General features: G+C 43.3%; 1 protein-coding gene across 6 annotated transcripts in view; it reads right to left on the bottom strand.

Moving 5' to 3' along the window:
• XPO1 (exportin 1) overlaps positions 1-9,827 on the bottom strand; it is a 60,430-nt gene extending 50,603 nt beyond the window's left edge. The window contains exons 1-2 of one of the 6 annotated variants that reach the window (XM_024242167.2): positions 8,695-9,827; positions 4,901-5,032 (exon numbers count right to left, since the gene is read on the bottom strand). In XM_024242167.2, coding sequence (XP_024097935.1) covers positions 4,901-5,026 — 126 coding nt within the window. In that variant the 5' untranslated portion in view covers positions 5,027-5,032; positions 8,695-9,827. Of the gene's footprint in view, positions 1-210; positions 586-4,900; positions 5,033-7,837; positions 8,454-8,694 lie in introns of those variants that run through there. The other 5 variants (XM_054547510.2, XM_063713413.1, XM_054547512.2 and 2 more) reach the window with 5 other exon arrangements.
• Between the last annotated feature and the right edge of the window lie 5,771 nt (positions 9,828-15,598).

Below are 15,598 nucleotides of genomic sequence, written 5' to 3'. Positions count from 1 at the left end.
ATGGCTTAATCTTTTTCACTTTTGTATCTTTAAAGGTTGTTTTATAACTCAATTAGATCCTTCCTATTTCTTTTACCTATTTCTATTAAAAGTTGTAAGCAAAAAGTTTGGACCAGGTGTGGTGGCTCATGTCTGTAATCCCAGGAGTTCAAGACCAGCCTGGGCAACAAAGAAAAATTAATAATGAGCCAGATGTGGTGGGACACGCACTTATGGTCCCAGCTACTCAGGAGGCTGAGGTGGGAAGATTGAGCCTGGGAAGTCAAGGCTGCAGTGAGCTGTGATCATGCCATTGTGCTCCAGCCTGTGTGACAGAGCAAGAAAAAAGTTTGATGACTTTAAAATCTGTCAGTTACCTTTCTCTTATACTTTACTTTATCATGGGTTTAATTCTATGGTTATAAACAATAAAGCATCAAAAACAGGGTAGGAAGCACTCTTACAACCATTTCTGACAAAGATACCTTATAATCTTTAGCTTGGCTTTTATTCTAGTCTTTTTAAAACAATCGTATGCTTGGCTGGGCACCGTGGCTCACGCCTGTAATCCCAACAGTTTGGGAGGCCAAGGTGGGCGGATCACGAGGTCAGAAGTTCAAGACCAGCCTGGCCAACATGGTGAAACCCCGTCTCTACTAAAAATTCAAAAATTAGCTGGGCATGGTGGGGCGTGCCTGTAATCCCAGTTACTCAGGAGGCTGAGGCAGGAGAATTGCTTGAACCAGGACCCGGAAGGCAGAGGTTGCAGTGATTTGAGATCACACCACTGCACTCCAGCCTGGGCTACAGAGGGAGACTTTGTCCCATTACAAAAAAAAAAAAAAGAAAGAAAGAAATCATATGCTTATCCTGGCTTTGATGCTTTATTTTAATCACGATCTTTTCCTCAGGTAGTAAATACAATACCACATTCATGACTATCCCATACATCAATCAGCAAAACACACTGCTACACACTCAATAACTTATATGGTTGTTCTCTACCCAGAAACCCACCAGAACCACTGTGGCTGCCTGAAAAGATCAGACGCCTGCTTCCATTGTGAGTCTGTGGTTAGAAGAGTTAATGTGTATACTTTAAAATACAATCATACACATTTTTATTTGATTTCATTAAAGGACTGATGGGCATAATGTGTCATACGAGAAATGACAGAAGGCAGAAAGAATAATGATGTGAGTTATCTAGTGCCAAAGCACATTTTAGCAGTGTTTTGGTCTTCTCCCTGAGAATATCTAGCTAGATAACCTTATCTAACTAGAGGAAAAGTTGTATCAAAGATCCTCACACAGTAAAAGTTACTTGGTCAAGTTATTTTGTCAGATGCTTTGAAGTGATAAGCATTCTACACAGAATCAAATACTTCCCAAACTATCACCACTCACATCAATCTCTACATAAATAATATTCTTTCCTGTTAGTTGTAATTTTACTCTCTGATGTTACTTCTAGTATTTGCATTCTAATGTATTCTAATCCCACCATTCTTACATAATGTTCTTTATAAACTTAAAACCCCAGCAGGGGTTTAAAAAAAAAGACACAAAAGCAAACTAGAGAGAGAGAAAACCTAGCATCTCCCTTGTGCTACTAACTGAATGGTGAAAGCATTTTAGTTGCTAAGCAATAGAGTTCAAGATGTTTAACAGAACACAACATTGGAGAAAACATCCAACTCTTCCCGCATCTTTTTTCTAGCTGTCTACTTGGCTAAAAATAGAAAAATGCTTAAAACAGAGGGAAGAGGGTAGTCCTAATGTTACACTGCTAAATATCCTACTATACTAACCATGTATGCAGAAGTTCTGTCTACAGATTAAAAGTCACCCTTGTAAATAATTTCTTCCCCTCCCCCACGTTACACATTCCTTTAAAAAAAAAACAAAAACTACCTACAGCTTTTTTTCCCAGTTGACTTTAAAAGCTTAATTAGTATAATAAACTTTTCTTGTCATTATTAGTGCATATTTTATGAGTAGCAAAAAATTTTTTTTTAATTTTAAGCAATGAGTATTACATATGCTAAATCATTTTCATTATACTGCTAAACATACCCTTTAAACTGAGTGCCTTCTACCTATCAAGGCACTGTAATAGGTGCTTTTAAACCTCCTAATTAACCCTCCAATCTCTTGTAGGGCAGGTCATATTTGTACATGGGACTTAAGCAATGACTAGACAGAGCTTCCAAGAATCAAATTAAGACATCTAACACTAAAAATCATATTTTCCACTACAGGAGCTCGCTAGTACTACTACTCCTTTTCCTTTGAAATAAGACCCCCAAGGAGGTGGTAAACAAAAAGTAGACTGAACTAACGACATAAGACTTTTGGAGACCAAAAGGACTCCTTAACCAGCTTTAAGCTCTAAATCTTGTTTCTTCATTTATAATACAATATAAGTTTGCTAGTTATTTTTACGCAACTGATTTTGTCACATGATCTATTAACTACTGCAGACAAAATCCTTTTACTTTGGGAAAGTTAACCTATTGTCCTTATAAACAAAAAAACTTAGAAACACTTCTTAAATCTACTTTTTATTAACAAGTCAATTTTAAAACAAACCATTAAATTTCTTAATACTATGAAACATTATTAAAAGCAGTATTACTGTAATATATTCTCAGTTACAAAAATGGCCACTAATTCTCTTACAAGCCATGAAGAACACTGCTCTATGTTGGTTTATTTATCATACCTTTAGATGTAGTGAACTAGCTTAGTGCGAAGATTAAACAGTATTAGTAGCTGAATCTATGCGGTAAAAATTAAATGCTCTTTTTCCCAATGGCTACAGACCTGTGCTTCCAATATTACATTCAAAGTTGAACCCAACCTTACTTTCATAGCTTCCTCCAAAAGCAGCTGCTTTCTATGCAGCCATGCTAGAAGAAATGAAGCTTAAAGCTTCATGTTGAATGTATAGCATGAGTAACAACTAAATGACAGGGATAATAAATACGGATGGTTAATTCTTTCAAGAATGCTTTAGGAGATAATGTACTGATCAAAATGCCCTAAAAGTATAAACCTGGACTAACAAGCTTACAGAATCACTGCAGAGTAATTTTTTCTACTTTTAGCGCTTCCATGGCCCTTTTTCAAGTTTCTACTATAGTAAAAGCAGTACTGCTGCATTTCATAAGGGAATGGAAACATTTATACATGATGCTTTTTGGACTACCTATAAAAGATAGTACTACATCCACCTTATATGTTTTCAAAAAGTGTAATGGCACTCAGTTTCTTTTCTTTTTTTTTTTTTTTTTTTGAGACGGAGTCCCACGCTGTTGCCCAGGCTGGAGTGCAGTGACGCGATCTCGGCTCACTGCAAGCTCCGCGTCCCAAGTTCACGCCATTCTCCTGCCTCAGCCTCCAGAGTAGCTGGGACTACAGGCGCCCCACACCACAATTCTTTGTATTTTTAGTAGAGACGGAGTTTCACCGTGTTATCCAGGACGGTCTCGATCTCCTGACCTCGTCATCCGCCCGCCTCGGCCTCTCAAAGTGCTGGGATTACAGGCCGCGCCCGGCCGGCACTCAGTTTCTTAATTATGCAAATACAAATATCTTGACAATATAAGTAACCTCACATCTACTAGCTGAACATGTATCTAACCAGAAATCTACTGTTCTGGCAACAAAACCACCTTCAAAGATTTCTGGCCAGGCGCGGTGGCTCACGCCTGTAATCTCCACACTTTGGGAGGCCAAGGCAGGCGGATCACGAGGTCAGGAGATGGAGACCATCCTGGCCAATATGATGAAACCCATCTCTACTAAAATACAAAAAATTAGCTGGGCATGGTGGCGCGCCTGTAGTCCCAGCTACTCGGGAGGCTGAGGCAGGAGAATTGCTTGAAAACCTGGGAGGCAGAGGTTGCAGTGAGCCAAGATTGTGCCACTGCACTCAAGCCTGGTGACAGAGCAAGACTCCATCTCAAAAAAAAAAAAAAAAAAAGATTTCTGACCCAACTGCAGAACTTTTTACTCATTCAAAAACATGTTTGGGCCAGCACGCGGTGGCTCATGCCTGTAATTCCAGCACTTTGGGAGGCCGAGTCGGATGGATCACCTGAGGTCAGGAGTTCCAAGACCAGCCTGGCCAACACGGTGAAACCCCGTCTCTACTAAAAACACAAAAATTAGCCAGGCATGGTGGCGTGTGCCTGTAATCCCAACTACCAGGGAGGTTGAGGCAAGACAATCGCTTGAACCCAGGAGGCAGGGGTTGCAGTGAGCTGAGATCGCTCCACTGCACTCCTGCCTGGGCCACAGAGTGAGACTGTCTCAAAAAGTTTGGCCCCACAGGTAAAAAAATCAAGTTTTTTTTCTTGTGACACATACAATTTAAAATTTTACACACATTTCTGTTTCACCTTTTAGTTGGGTTCAAAAAAACCAAAAACCTTAAACTGATCAAAACTTGGTTTATGTTTAAGATAATTCCCTACATTAACAGTACCACTTTGAAAAGTGCACAAAATTCAACTAACATAAAAATACTTGGTATTCCTGTTTTTATTTAAACAAACATATCTGTGAAGTACTTCTGTAAATGTTTTAAAAGTAGAAGAATCATATTAGCTCCAGACATATTAAGTATATATAAAAGTACAGAGAACCTTTAATACCTACAACGTATTTAATAACATTTGGCTCTTAAGGACAAAACAAGTATAAGAATAATATTCCAAAACAACCCATTCTAACCATGTCAAACATTATGCAATTTCTTTCTCCAAACCAATTCTCATTATGGTTAATACAGAATTCCAAATTAATGCAAACTATGGAATATCTTTTTTAAAGGTGATAATTTAAAATTTTGTTCTAAACCCAACAACTCTGTTACACTGTCATAATGTTATAAAGTTCTGGTTGGCTACTTTACCTGGGCTCCTTCTCCATGGTATAAGCAATTCACCACATTATCTAATAAGTTGATATCCAGTTTTTGGCTGAAATCAAGCAGCTGACGAGCTGCATGGTCTGCTAACATTGTCATAATTGCTGGCATAGATTACTGAAAATAAAGAAAAAAAATTGAAGCTGCCTATCAAGTTTTGGTATTTATGAAAAACTTCCTACAAGTTATTTTACTTCAACCATGTTATTACAAATATTTTAATGAATACTTTAGAGACTTTAATTACAAAAAACTGAGATAGTAAAAGCAAGTAACAAAAGCTGACATTACTTAGCTATTTGATAATTACATAAATTATTATGGTCCATTCAACTTTTCTAGTGTTTAGTTTATACACCAGAAAGACTTTCCTATTCTACTAGCATTTATAAAGTATGCTAACTTATTATTTAAATGCATCCACTATTAGGATTTTATGGTCCTAAAACGTGATACAGTTCAGTATCTGGATGTCAAAACTTTTTAAGCAAGTAGGATTAAGTTCAAGTGAATGTGATTTTCTTTTCTTCCCAAGTAGGGTCTTCTGAATAACTCAGTAAAAGCTCACTTCACATTATCTTAACTTTATGAAAATAATGCTATAAAGACAGAATGGGCTGCGCGTGGTGGCTCACACCTGTAATCCCAGCACTTTGGGAGGCCCAGGTGGGCGAATCACTTGAGGTCAGGAGTTCCAGACCAGCCTGGCCAACATGGCAAAACCCCGTCTGTACTAAAAATAGAAAAATCAGCCAGGCATGGAGGCAGGCGCCTGTAATCCCAGCTACTTGGGAAGCTGAGGCAGGAGAACTGCTTGAACCCAGGAGACGGAGGATGCAGTGAGCCGAGATGCGCCACCGCACTCCAGCCTGGGCAAGAGAATGAGACTCCATCTCAAAAACAAACAAAGACAGCATGATGTTAAAAATTAAAATGTGGATATACAGTAATTCCTATCGTCTACAGCAATGGTGAGCAGGAACCACAAGTCTAACATATCTTGGTATAAATGCCCTTAGCCTCTACAGAAATAACTTAGTTTCTACACTCAAACCATTCAAATTGTTTCAACCCTCAATGAATTGGGGGATTGAAATTACATCTACAAACATATTTACTGAATATATGATCTAGGAAAAAAAAACTTTACAGGCAATATGCCTAACAAGATTTCTTAAATTCCAGGTATTCATTGGCAAGGTAAAAGCCGTAAAAGCTTGCCCATTCCCAAATAAAAAAGAATTCTAACAGAAAAATGAGCTACTTCGCCTAAATATGTATTGGTTAAAACCTACTAGTTCATATGCAATGCTATCCTTTTAAGAGGATTCTACTCTAAGATGCTGGCACACATCCACTTTTTTGTTGCCCAGAATTATAAAATATATCTTTCTTCTGCTTTTCTTCAAAGCCAATGCCACTCAAACCTAACTGGTTAATTCAGTAGTCCTTAACCTTTTTTGGGGTCTAAGATGCCTGAGACTGAGGAACCAATAGCTCTAACCCAGTTTTTAAAAACTCACGATTTTGTATGCAATTATAGAGGATTCAGGACATCCTGAAAGCCATCCATGGCACCCCCAGTTTAGTGTATTTAGAACTAACAAGGTCAGATCTCCACTTCTTCCCATTTTAGAAACTTTCGTGGACCAGAAAATGAGTAGCTAATTTCTTTATATTATATTTAGACAAACTAGCTTGGCAGGGCGGAAAAAAATGCGTTAATTCCTGGCTATAACAGCTTAAAAATGTCCATAACAATAATGGCAGCAATTTCAATTTTAATGCAAATGTCTTATTTAAATATAACGTCTGTTACAACAGATTATAACTCCAAAAGATGAGTCACCTATGATTGATATGATGTAAAAATAATGTAAAACTCAAGAAATTAGGAGTTCAAGAATTGGTCCATTATTGACAAAACTGATGAGACTTCAAAATGTTTTGTAGTAGGCATTAAACAAACGTTTTTAAACAGCAGAATACTTGTTACACACCAAAAAAACCTTAAGATCTAAATACTGAGAGGAAATATATATTCCACAAATGAATGTGTAAACTCTCCTCCACCTTCAAGTACCATAAAATTTAAAAGATCAGAGCAATCTTAATTATTTGAGGCTTAAAAGCAATGTCCACAAAGCACCAAGATCTATGTATCAAAAGTTTTCAAATACTTCGGTTAAATATTGAACAAACTTTTCATCTATTTACTCCTACCATAGTTGAATGCCAAAACAAAAAAGGATTAAGAAAATGACTCTTACAAGTTTCACTTTCAAATACACTGTTCTTATAGAATTCTCCGAACTAGACTGATGTGAAAAACGAGATTTAGAATAGAAGGATTTAAATACAGTAGTTTGCCATCCTTAGAACTAGCAGCGGGTATCTTCGAAATGACCTACCTATTCCTGAACTGTACGTAGTACAGAAATGGCGGCTTTGTGGTCAATGCCAAGCACATTTAGTCCCCCAAATCAAACCGCTTCCAAAACATTCTTTCCACTAACAGCAGCGTCCCACACTTAAGATATACAATCAGACAGCAAACAAGCCATAGTGAGAGAGGTGTAACCACGAACGCTCATTCCCGTTGGGCTCTTCAATCCTAAAATCCACTCACTGGATAACATACACTAGGGATTATCCAGCTTAATGGATAATGTGACTCTACAAGTGACCCCCAATGCCAGTTCCTATCCAAAACCCAGAAAATCATAACCGTTGCTTAATAACTTCACACTAGGTGAAAAACAAGTCGCTACAAGGCAAAAGACTGCTCCTTAGGTTGTGTGGGCAATCGCCTGCTTCATTCAGGAGAAACACACCTCACTAGGGCCCGCCCTCCCCCTCCCGCTTCCCACCCGAACCGATTTGCAGCCCTTCTAACTATAGCACACAGGAGCACGCACTCACCCCGCCCATACTCGGAGGAGGCATTTAGACCAGGCGCCTTAAGTTCACCGCCCCTTTCTCTATGCAGCATGGCCTCGGCGTGATCACAGGAGGTCCGGGCTGAGCCAGTACTGAATGCTTCCTCTACTACACCACTTCCTCCCACCCAACCCAAACTCACAGACATCGGAATGAAGGAGAATCAGGGCATCCTCCACTGTACAAGGCCAACAGTAAATGGTTTAGCCAACTTATCACACTCAAACCCCTGAAAAGGAACTACAAGACGGAATCCCATGTGCAGGCCCCTGAAAAATTGATCTTTCCTACTTCACATGCCACTCTGCAAAAAACCGGAGAGCTTTCGAGTTTCCTTGCTGGAGGAACAGGCAGTCGGCAGCCCCTCCCTCCCCCATCCCAAGCTCTCCACCAAGGGGGCCACGTGATGCAGGCGGACGTTTCAATGCTGCTGCACTAAATATTTCTGGAAACTTCCACTCCTAATAATTTACAGAAATGTTCCTGAAATCACCCCAACTTCTCCCCAGCCCCACGGGCTGGGGAAGCCCTTCCACCCCGCGCGGGGCCCCGCTTCACTACCACGCTCCTCGCCTTCCTCCACCGCCACCCGCACACGCGAACGACCCAGCAAGCGCTCCCCTCCCGAGGCCGCCTCCCCGCCTCCATCCCCCAGCGGCAAAAGCGGCTCCATTCAATCGGAGGCTCCGCTGTGGGCCCGCCGCGCCCCCGGCCCGCCCGCCGCCTCCCGGGCTCGCTTCTCGCGGCAGCCGCCGCCGCCGCGCCCCACGCCGGCCTCCTCCCGCCCGCCCGGCCGCGCCGCCGCCCGACCCTCGGCCCCGAAGACACAGTCGACTTACCCAGAGATTGAACCAACTGCTCCTTCCTTCCTTGTCGGGGGATTAGGGCGAGGGAAGGTGGGGAGGGGGGAGAGGGGACGAATCAAGGTGGGTTTCACAGTTTTCCCACCTCAAAAAAGGAAATTAAAAAAACGGACAGGAAAAGGGCAAAAAGAGCTCAATAATATTTACTATTTCAGGGACGCTTCCCCCCAACACACACACACACACACACACACCCGCCCCCCCCAAAAAAGGGGAATTAATCTGGGGAATAAATGCTCCCGCCCGGCTTGAGAGTGAGGGAAGGGGGAGGGAGCGGGGTCAAGTCCCAAAGATTCAGCCCCAGGGGGACCCTCCAGCCACAGGCAGCAGCAGAAGCGGCAGGAGTAGAGGGTGTAGAGTCCACACGGCCAGGGGGACGCTCTGCTGCCAGTTGCAGTCCGACTACCCCCTACCAAAACACGGCTCCCTCTCTCACGCGGCTCCGGCGCTGGGCCCCCCCCAGGCTCGCCTAAACTTTCCCCCCTTCTCTTGTTCCTCAGCGACTGGTGGTTCCCCCCTCCCCCTCTGGGTGGTTGCACGGACTGCAGCAGCAAAGACTGGAACAGGCACCGCCGCCGGGGCTGTAGCTACTGTTGCTCTTGCTGATGCTGTAGCTCCCGCTGCTCCTGCCGCGGCCGCTGCAGCCGCTTCTCCCCCTCCTCCTAGTGCCTCAAACTCGGAACCGGTTGAAACCGGTTCAGACTGGGAGATTCCATCTCGGTTGAGTTTTCAGCCCATGGCGCCGCGGAGCGTTTGGAACCTGGGCCTCCGCCCCCAGCCCGCCCTCCTATTGGTCAGTTCCAGCTACAGCCGCGCCATGAGTCTATCTGTCATTGGCCCGAGCGCCAGTCAATCCCACCTCAAGGCTCCACACGAGCCCGCCGCTTCGGCCCCCGCCTCTTTTCAGCAGCGATTTGCCCGCAGAGTGGGGGAGGGGAAGTGGGGAGGGTCGAAAGGCAAGAGGAGAGGGGTGGAGGAGGAGGAGGTGGGACGAAGAGCAGGGATGAGTAGAAAAGAGAGCGAAGGAAAGCCGCGTGGAGGATTCGTTCGAACGAGCTGTCAATCAAGCGCAGCCCGCCCTCGAGCTCTCGACTTCCCTTCCCCCTGCGGCCCTCCCCCTCCCGGTGCCTAGTTCGCAGGCCCGGCCTTTCCCGCCCGCTCATTGGCTGGGCGCCTTCGGTGACGGAGAGGGTGGGGCGCAGCTCGTGAGCTGGTGGCGGCGCGAGTTTGATCGGGGCGCGCGGCAGCGTTCGCTCTGCATCCCCCGGACTCGGCCGGCCCGCCCCCACCGGCTCCCGCCAACCTGCGGGGGCCTGAGCCCGCGGGAATCAGGATCCGCCCTTCGGATGGGGGCTGCGTTCGGACAAGGGAGGGCACACCCAGTTGTTTTGAACTCTGGGAGGGGTGGAGAAAGGAGGGAAAAGAACGCTTCCGAGGCCAATTTTAGGCCCCAGACCTCTCTAATCCATTTTAGAGGCCTGGTTTTGGGGCCAGGTAGCTGAGAGAGAGGTTGGGGTGAGGCGCAGGGCGTGCATTCTTGGCGCCTCGTGATCGTCTCAGAGTCTCGGAAAAGATATCGAAAAACTTCTTGGGAAAGTCTCCTTAAAATTTCAACTCTGTCTCTCCAGGCTGGAATTTGGCTGCTTCAACAAGCAACCTTTCCTGAAAACCAAAACATTGTAATCCCAAGTGATTGGTTTGACAGCGCATGTTTTGGCTGGGTGAGCTTGCATGCCAACTGCGTCCCACCTGGTGCCCTTGATCTGCAACACTCAGATTTTCCTTTAACCCTAGCTGCACTTCACGTACTAAATCATCATCAAATAGTATTTTCTGTGAAAGTCACATGCACGTTGCCTTTCACTTGGTTGCCTCTCGTTTGTTCCCAAGCGTCCTCCGAATCAGATTTACAGATTGTTCTTTGCTTAAGAGCAAATAGCCCACCAAAATTTACTAGGCCCTTTGTGCCACCAAGAGGTGGATAAATGACTTATTGAATTAATACAATTTTTTTAGCAAATGTTCATCCACGATGGACTATGGCTAACCTCAAAGCACCACTTATTCTAACTCCCCCTCCAATAAAGAAAAACCCAACAACTCAATGTTTAGATGTACCAGAATGATTTTGGATGATTTACAGACCTAAGTTTTTATTCATTACATAAATGAATAATATCAAGCCATTTTATATACATATATACATACATATATGAGGTACTATGTGTGATATATGATGTACAGTGGGCCCTCTGTATCCTGGGTTCCCCATCCTCAGTTTCAACTAGCCCTGGGTGGAAAATATTAAAAAAAAAAAAAATACAATAAAAATAATACAAAATAAAACGCAATGCAGTATATTTACATAGCATTTACATTGTATAAGGCATTATAAGCAATGTAGAGATGATTTAAAGTTTACATCGTATAAGGTATTATAAGCAATCTAGAGATGAAAGTGTAATGGGAAGTTTACAAATACAGTATATGCAAATACAGTAAATCCTCACTTAACATGGTCATGGAGAGGATCTTGGAAACTGCGACTTTAAACACAAGGATAGGCCAGGCATGGTGGTTCATGCCTTTAATCCCAGCACTTTGGGAGGCCGAGGCGGGCAGATCACTTGAGGTCAGGAGTTCGAGACCAGCCTGGCCAACATGGTGACACCCCTCTCTACTGAAGATACAAAAATTAACCTGGCATGGTGGTGGGCACTTGTAATCCCAGCTACTCGGGAGGCTAGGGCGGGAGAATGGCTGGCACCCGGGAGGCAGAGGCTGCAGTGAGCCGAGATCACGCTACTGCAGTCCAGCCTGGGCAACAGAACAGGACTCCTTCTCAAAATAAAAAAACAACAATAAAAAAAACCTACAAGGATGTATAACGAAATGAATTTTACCATAGGCCTGTAATCCCAGCATTTTGGGAGGCCAAGGTGGGAGGATCACTTGAGCCCAGAAGTTTGAGACCAGCCTGGGCAACATGGTGAAACCTGGTCTCTACCAAAAATACAATAATTAGCTGGGCATGGTGGCATGCGCCTGTAGTCCCAACTACTCGGGAGGCTGAGGTGAAAGGATCACTTGAGCCTGAGAGGTTGAGGCTGCATGAGCTGTGATGATGCCACCATGTATCTGTACACTCAAGCCTGTGTGACAGAGTGAGACACTGTCTCAAAAAAAATTAGCAATCTAACTCTGACAAAAGTATGATTGTGTATGATGCTAAAACAGGGTGAGAGAGAAAGGATCTCTTTTTTTTTTTTTCGGAAAAAGTATCTCACTGTGTCTCTCCCAGGCTGAAAGCATCCTCCCTGACTCAGCCATCTGAGTAGCTGGGACTGTAGATGCATGCCACCACGCCTAGCTAGTTTTTTGTAAATAAATATATATATATAAAATATATATTATATATTATAAATATATACATATATGTAAATATATACACATATATGTAAATATATACACATATGTAAATATATATTTACATATGTGTGTATATATGTATATATATTTTTTTGTGTGTAGAAAAGGGGTTTTGCCATGTTACCCAGGCTGATCTCAAACTCCTGTAGGTGAGCGATCCTCCTGCCTCAGCCTCCCAAAGTGCTGGGATTATAGGCCTGAGCCACCTTGCCCAGTCAGGATACTCATTTCAAGAAAAAATTGACCTGGGAAGACAAAGTCTGGGTTGCACCCCTATTTCTATCAAGCTCAATTTAGTGTGCAGAATGTTTATGGAAAATTATGAGTATTCTGTCTGTGATGTTAAGACCCCAGTGAATAATCTATGTAGAGCCTGCGAAGCCTCAAATCAATCAGGAGCAGAATCAGCAGTTGCCTGCAGGTGAGTTGCTGCCTTTTGAGAACATAGTGAAAAAGTATGTGACAAGGCTGCTAAATCTAGGAGTTACAGTTTGATAGTCTGAGAAATCTGTACAGTTCTTCTATGAGGTGACATTCAACAATGGGTCCCAAGATTCTCTTACTCATGGAGAAATGAGAGAAGTATATCACTTAACTTGGACCATTCTCAGACAGGACAGAGGAAGCTATAGCTGTTTTGGCTGAAGTACTTCTAGGCCAAAAGTAAAAATAATGAGATGGGGTTATAGGTCTGCTGTAACAGTCAGTTTAGGCTGCTGTAACAAAGTACCATAGTCTGGGTGGCTTAAACAACATTTATTTCTCACAGTACTGGAGGCTGGAAGTCTGAGGCCAGGGTGTCAGCATGGTTTAGGTTCTGGCAAAGGCCCTCTTCGGGGTTGCAGACCGGTGACTTCTTCCTGTACTCTCTTGTGAAGGGGGAAAAAGTCTAGAGAGCTTTCTGGGGTATCTTTTATAAGAGCGCTAATCTCATTCATGAGGACCCTACCCTCATTATCTACTGACTCCCAAAGGCCTTATCTCCTAATACCATCACATTAGGGTTTAGGATTTCAACATACTAATTTTCAGGGGACACAAATATTCTGTCCATTGCAATATATAAGGAGCAAAATAAAGTAGGGAAACTAAAGTTGGTACCTGTGGATTGAAAAGATATGCCATTTCTTTCTTGCACAAAAACATCTCATTATGGGCCAGGCATGGTGGTGGCTCATGCCTGTAATCCCAGCCTTTGGGAGGCCAAGGCGGGTGGATCACAAGGTCAGGAGATGGAGACCGTCCTGGCCAACATGGTGAAACCCCATCTCTACTAAAAATACAAAAATTAGCTGGGCGTGGTGGTACATGCCTGTAGTCCCAGCTACTCGGGACGCTGAGGCAGGAAAATCGCTTGAACCAGGGAGTCAGAGGTTGCAGTGAGCCGACATCATGCCACTGCACTCCAGCCTGGTGACAGAGTGAGACTCCATCTCAAAATAAATAAATAAATAAATAAATAAAAATAAAATGAGCTGGGCGAGGTGGCTCATGCCTGTAATCCCAGCACTTTGGGAGGCTGAGGCGGGCAGATTACTTGAGGTCAGGAGTTTGAGACCAGCCTGGCCAACATGGCGAAATCCTGTCTCTACAAAAATACAAAAAATTAGCCAGATGTGGTGGTGCACGCCTGGAATACCAGTGCTTTGGGAGACTACTGTGGGAGAATCACTTGAGGCCAGGAGTTCAAGACCAGCCTAGGCAACATAAATGAGAGTTTGGCTCTACAAAACTAAAAAAATTAACCCAGGCATGATGACACATAACTGTGTCTTAGCTACTCAAGAGGCTGAGGCAGGGGGATCCCGTGAGCCCAGGAGTCAGGCTACAATGAGCTATGATCAAGCCACTGCACTCCAGTCTGGGCAGTAGAGCAAGACTGTCTTTAAAAAAAAAAAGAAAAATTGTATATGGAGTCATGGAAAAATGTGAAAAATAAAAGAAAATTAAAAAAAAAAAGAAAAATCAGAAAAAAAATAAAAAACCTGTTTTATCAGGTGCTCTGACTAGAAAAAAATGAAGAACCTAGCAAAGTCAGTGAATCTATTTCAGTAGTTTTCAAACTGAGGGCAGTTCCCCCCCAAGACATTTAGCAATTAAGTGTTGTCTATCAAAACAACACTGTCAGCTAATGTCAGAATCAGAGCACATTACAGGTAGATCAGAAGGTGAAGTATATCAGAAGTATGATAATGGAAACACTTCTGGTTGTTGCAACTGGTTGGGGAGGGGGTGCCATAGACATCTAGTGGCAGAGGCCAGGAGTGCCGTGAAACATCTTGCAATGCACAGGATAGCCCCCTATATCAAAGAATGAGAAGCCCACGATGTCAATATACAGAGATTGAGAAACCCTGATCTATTTATAAATATTTTAAATTATCCTAGCCCAATAAAGGGGAGAAGAGAGAGCGAGAGAAAACGAGTACATGAGCAAGTACACTGTACCTCAACAAGGTCAGTGCTTCTTTTATTTTTATTTTTATATATTTATTTTTGAGGTAGGGGCTCGTTCTGTCACCCAGGCTGGAGTATAGTGGCACAATCACAATTCACTGAAGCCTCAACCTCCCTGGCTCCAAGTGGTCCTCCTGCTTCAGCCTCCTGAGTAGCTGAGACTACAGGTGTGCATCACTGTACCCGGCTAATTTGTTTTATTTTCTGTAGCAACAGGGTCTCACCATGTTGCTGAGGCTGGTCTCAAACTCCTGAGTTCAAGCAGTCCTCCAGCCTTGGCCTCCCAAAGTGCTGGGATTATAGGCATGAGCCCCAGTGCCTAGCCCTGGGAGATGTTTTAAAATGTATTTTTAGAGCAGAAGAAATTCCTCTCTGAAGAAATCAAATTATCATCATAAATGCATTAATAGAAAATTCTCAGTACTTCCCCTGCTTTCAGGTGGTATTGTGTTTAAACCATTTCAAGCTGGTTTCTGCATGCTTATTGAGAATGTCAGATCAAACAGCAGATAGACCATAAGCCCAGACAGAAGAGGTTAAGGTAATTATAATAGCTAACATTTACTGAGCACTTATTATCTGCCAGGAACTTTTCTTTTTTTTTTTTTTTTTTTTTTTTTTTTTGAGATGGGGTCTTGCTTTGTCACCCAGGCTGGAGTGCAGTGGCGCAATCTCGGGTCACTGCAAATTCCGCCTCCTGGGTTCACACCATTCTCCTGCCTCAGCCTCCTGAGTAGCTGGGACTACAGGTACCCGCCACCACGCCTAGCTAATTTTTTGTATTTTTTAGTAGAGACAGAGTTTCACTGCGTTAGCCAGGATGGTCTTGATCTCCTGACCTCATGATCCACCCACCTCAGCCTCCCAAAGTGCTGGGATTAGAGGCATGAGCCACCGCACCTGGCCTGTGCCAGGAATTTTTCTAAACATGTTATGATATCTATTCATTTAATTTTCACAACAGTCCAATGAGGTAGTCATTATTATTGCCATT

Source organism: Pongo abelii, chromosome 12 (genome assembly GCF_028885655.2).
Source record: "Pongo abelii isolate AG06213 chromosome 12, NHGRI_mPonAbe1-v2.0_pri, whole genome shotgun sequence".
Taxonomy (NCBI): domain Eukaryota; kingdom Metazoa; phylum Chordata; class Mammalia; order Primates; family Hominidae; genus Pongo; species Pongo abelii.
Note: the sequence above shows the minus strand (reverse complement) of the source record. Positions and strands in the feature narration are given on the sequence as shown.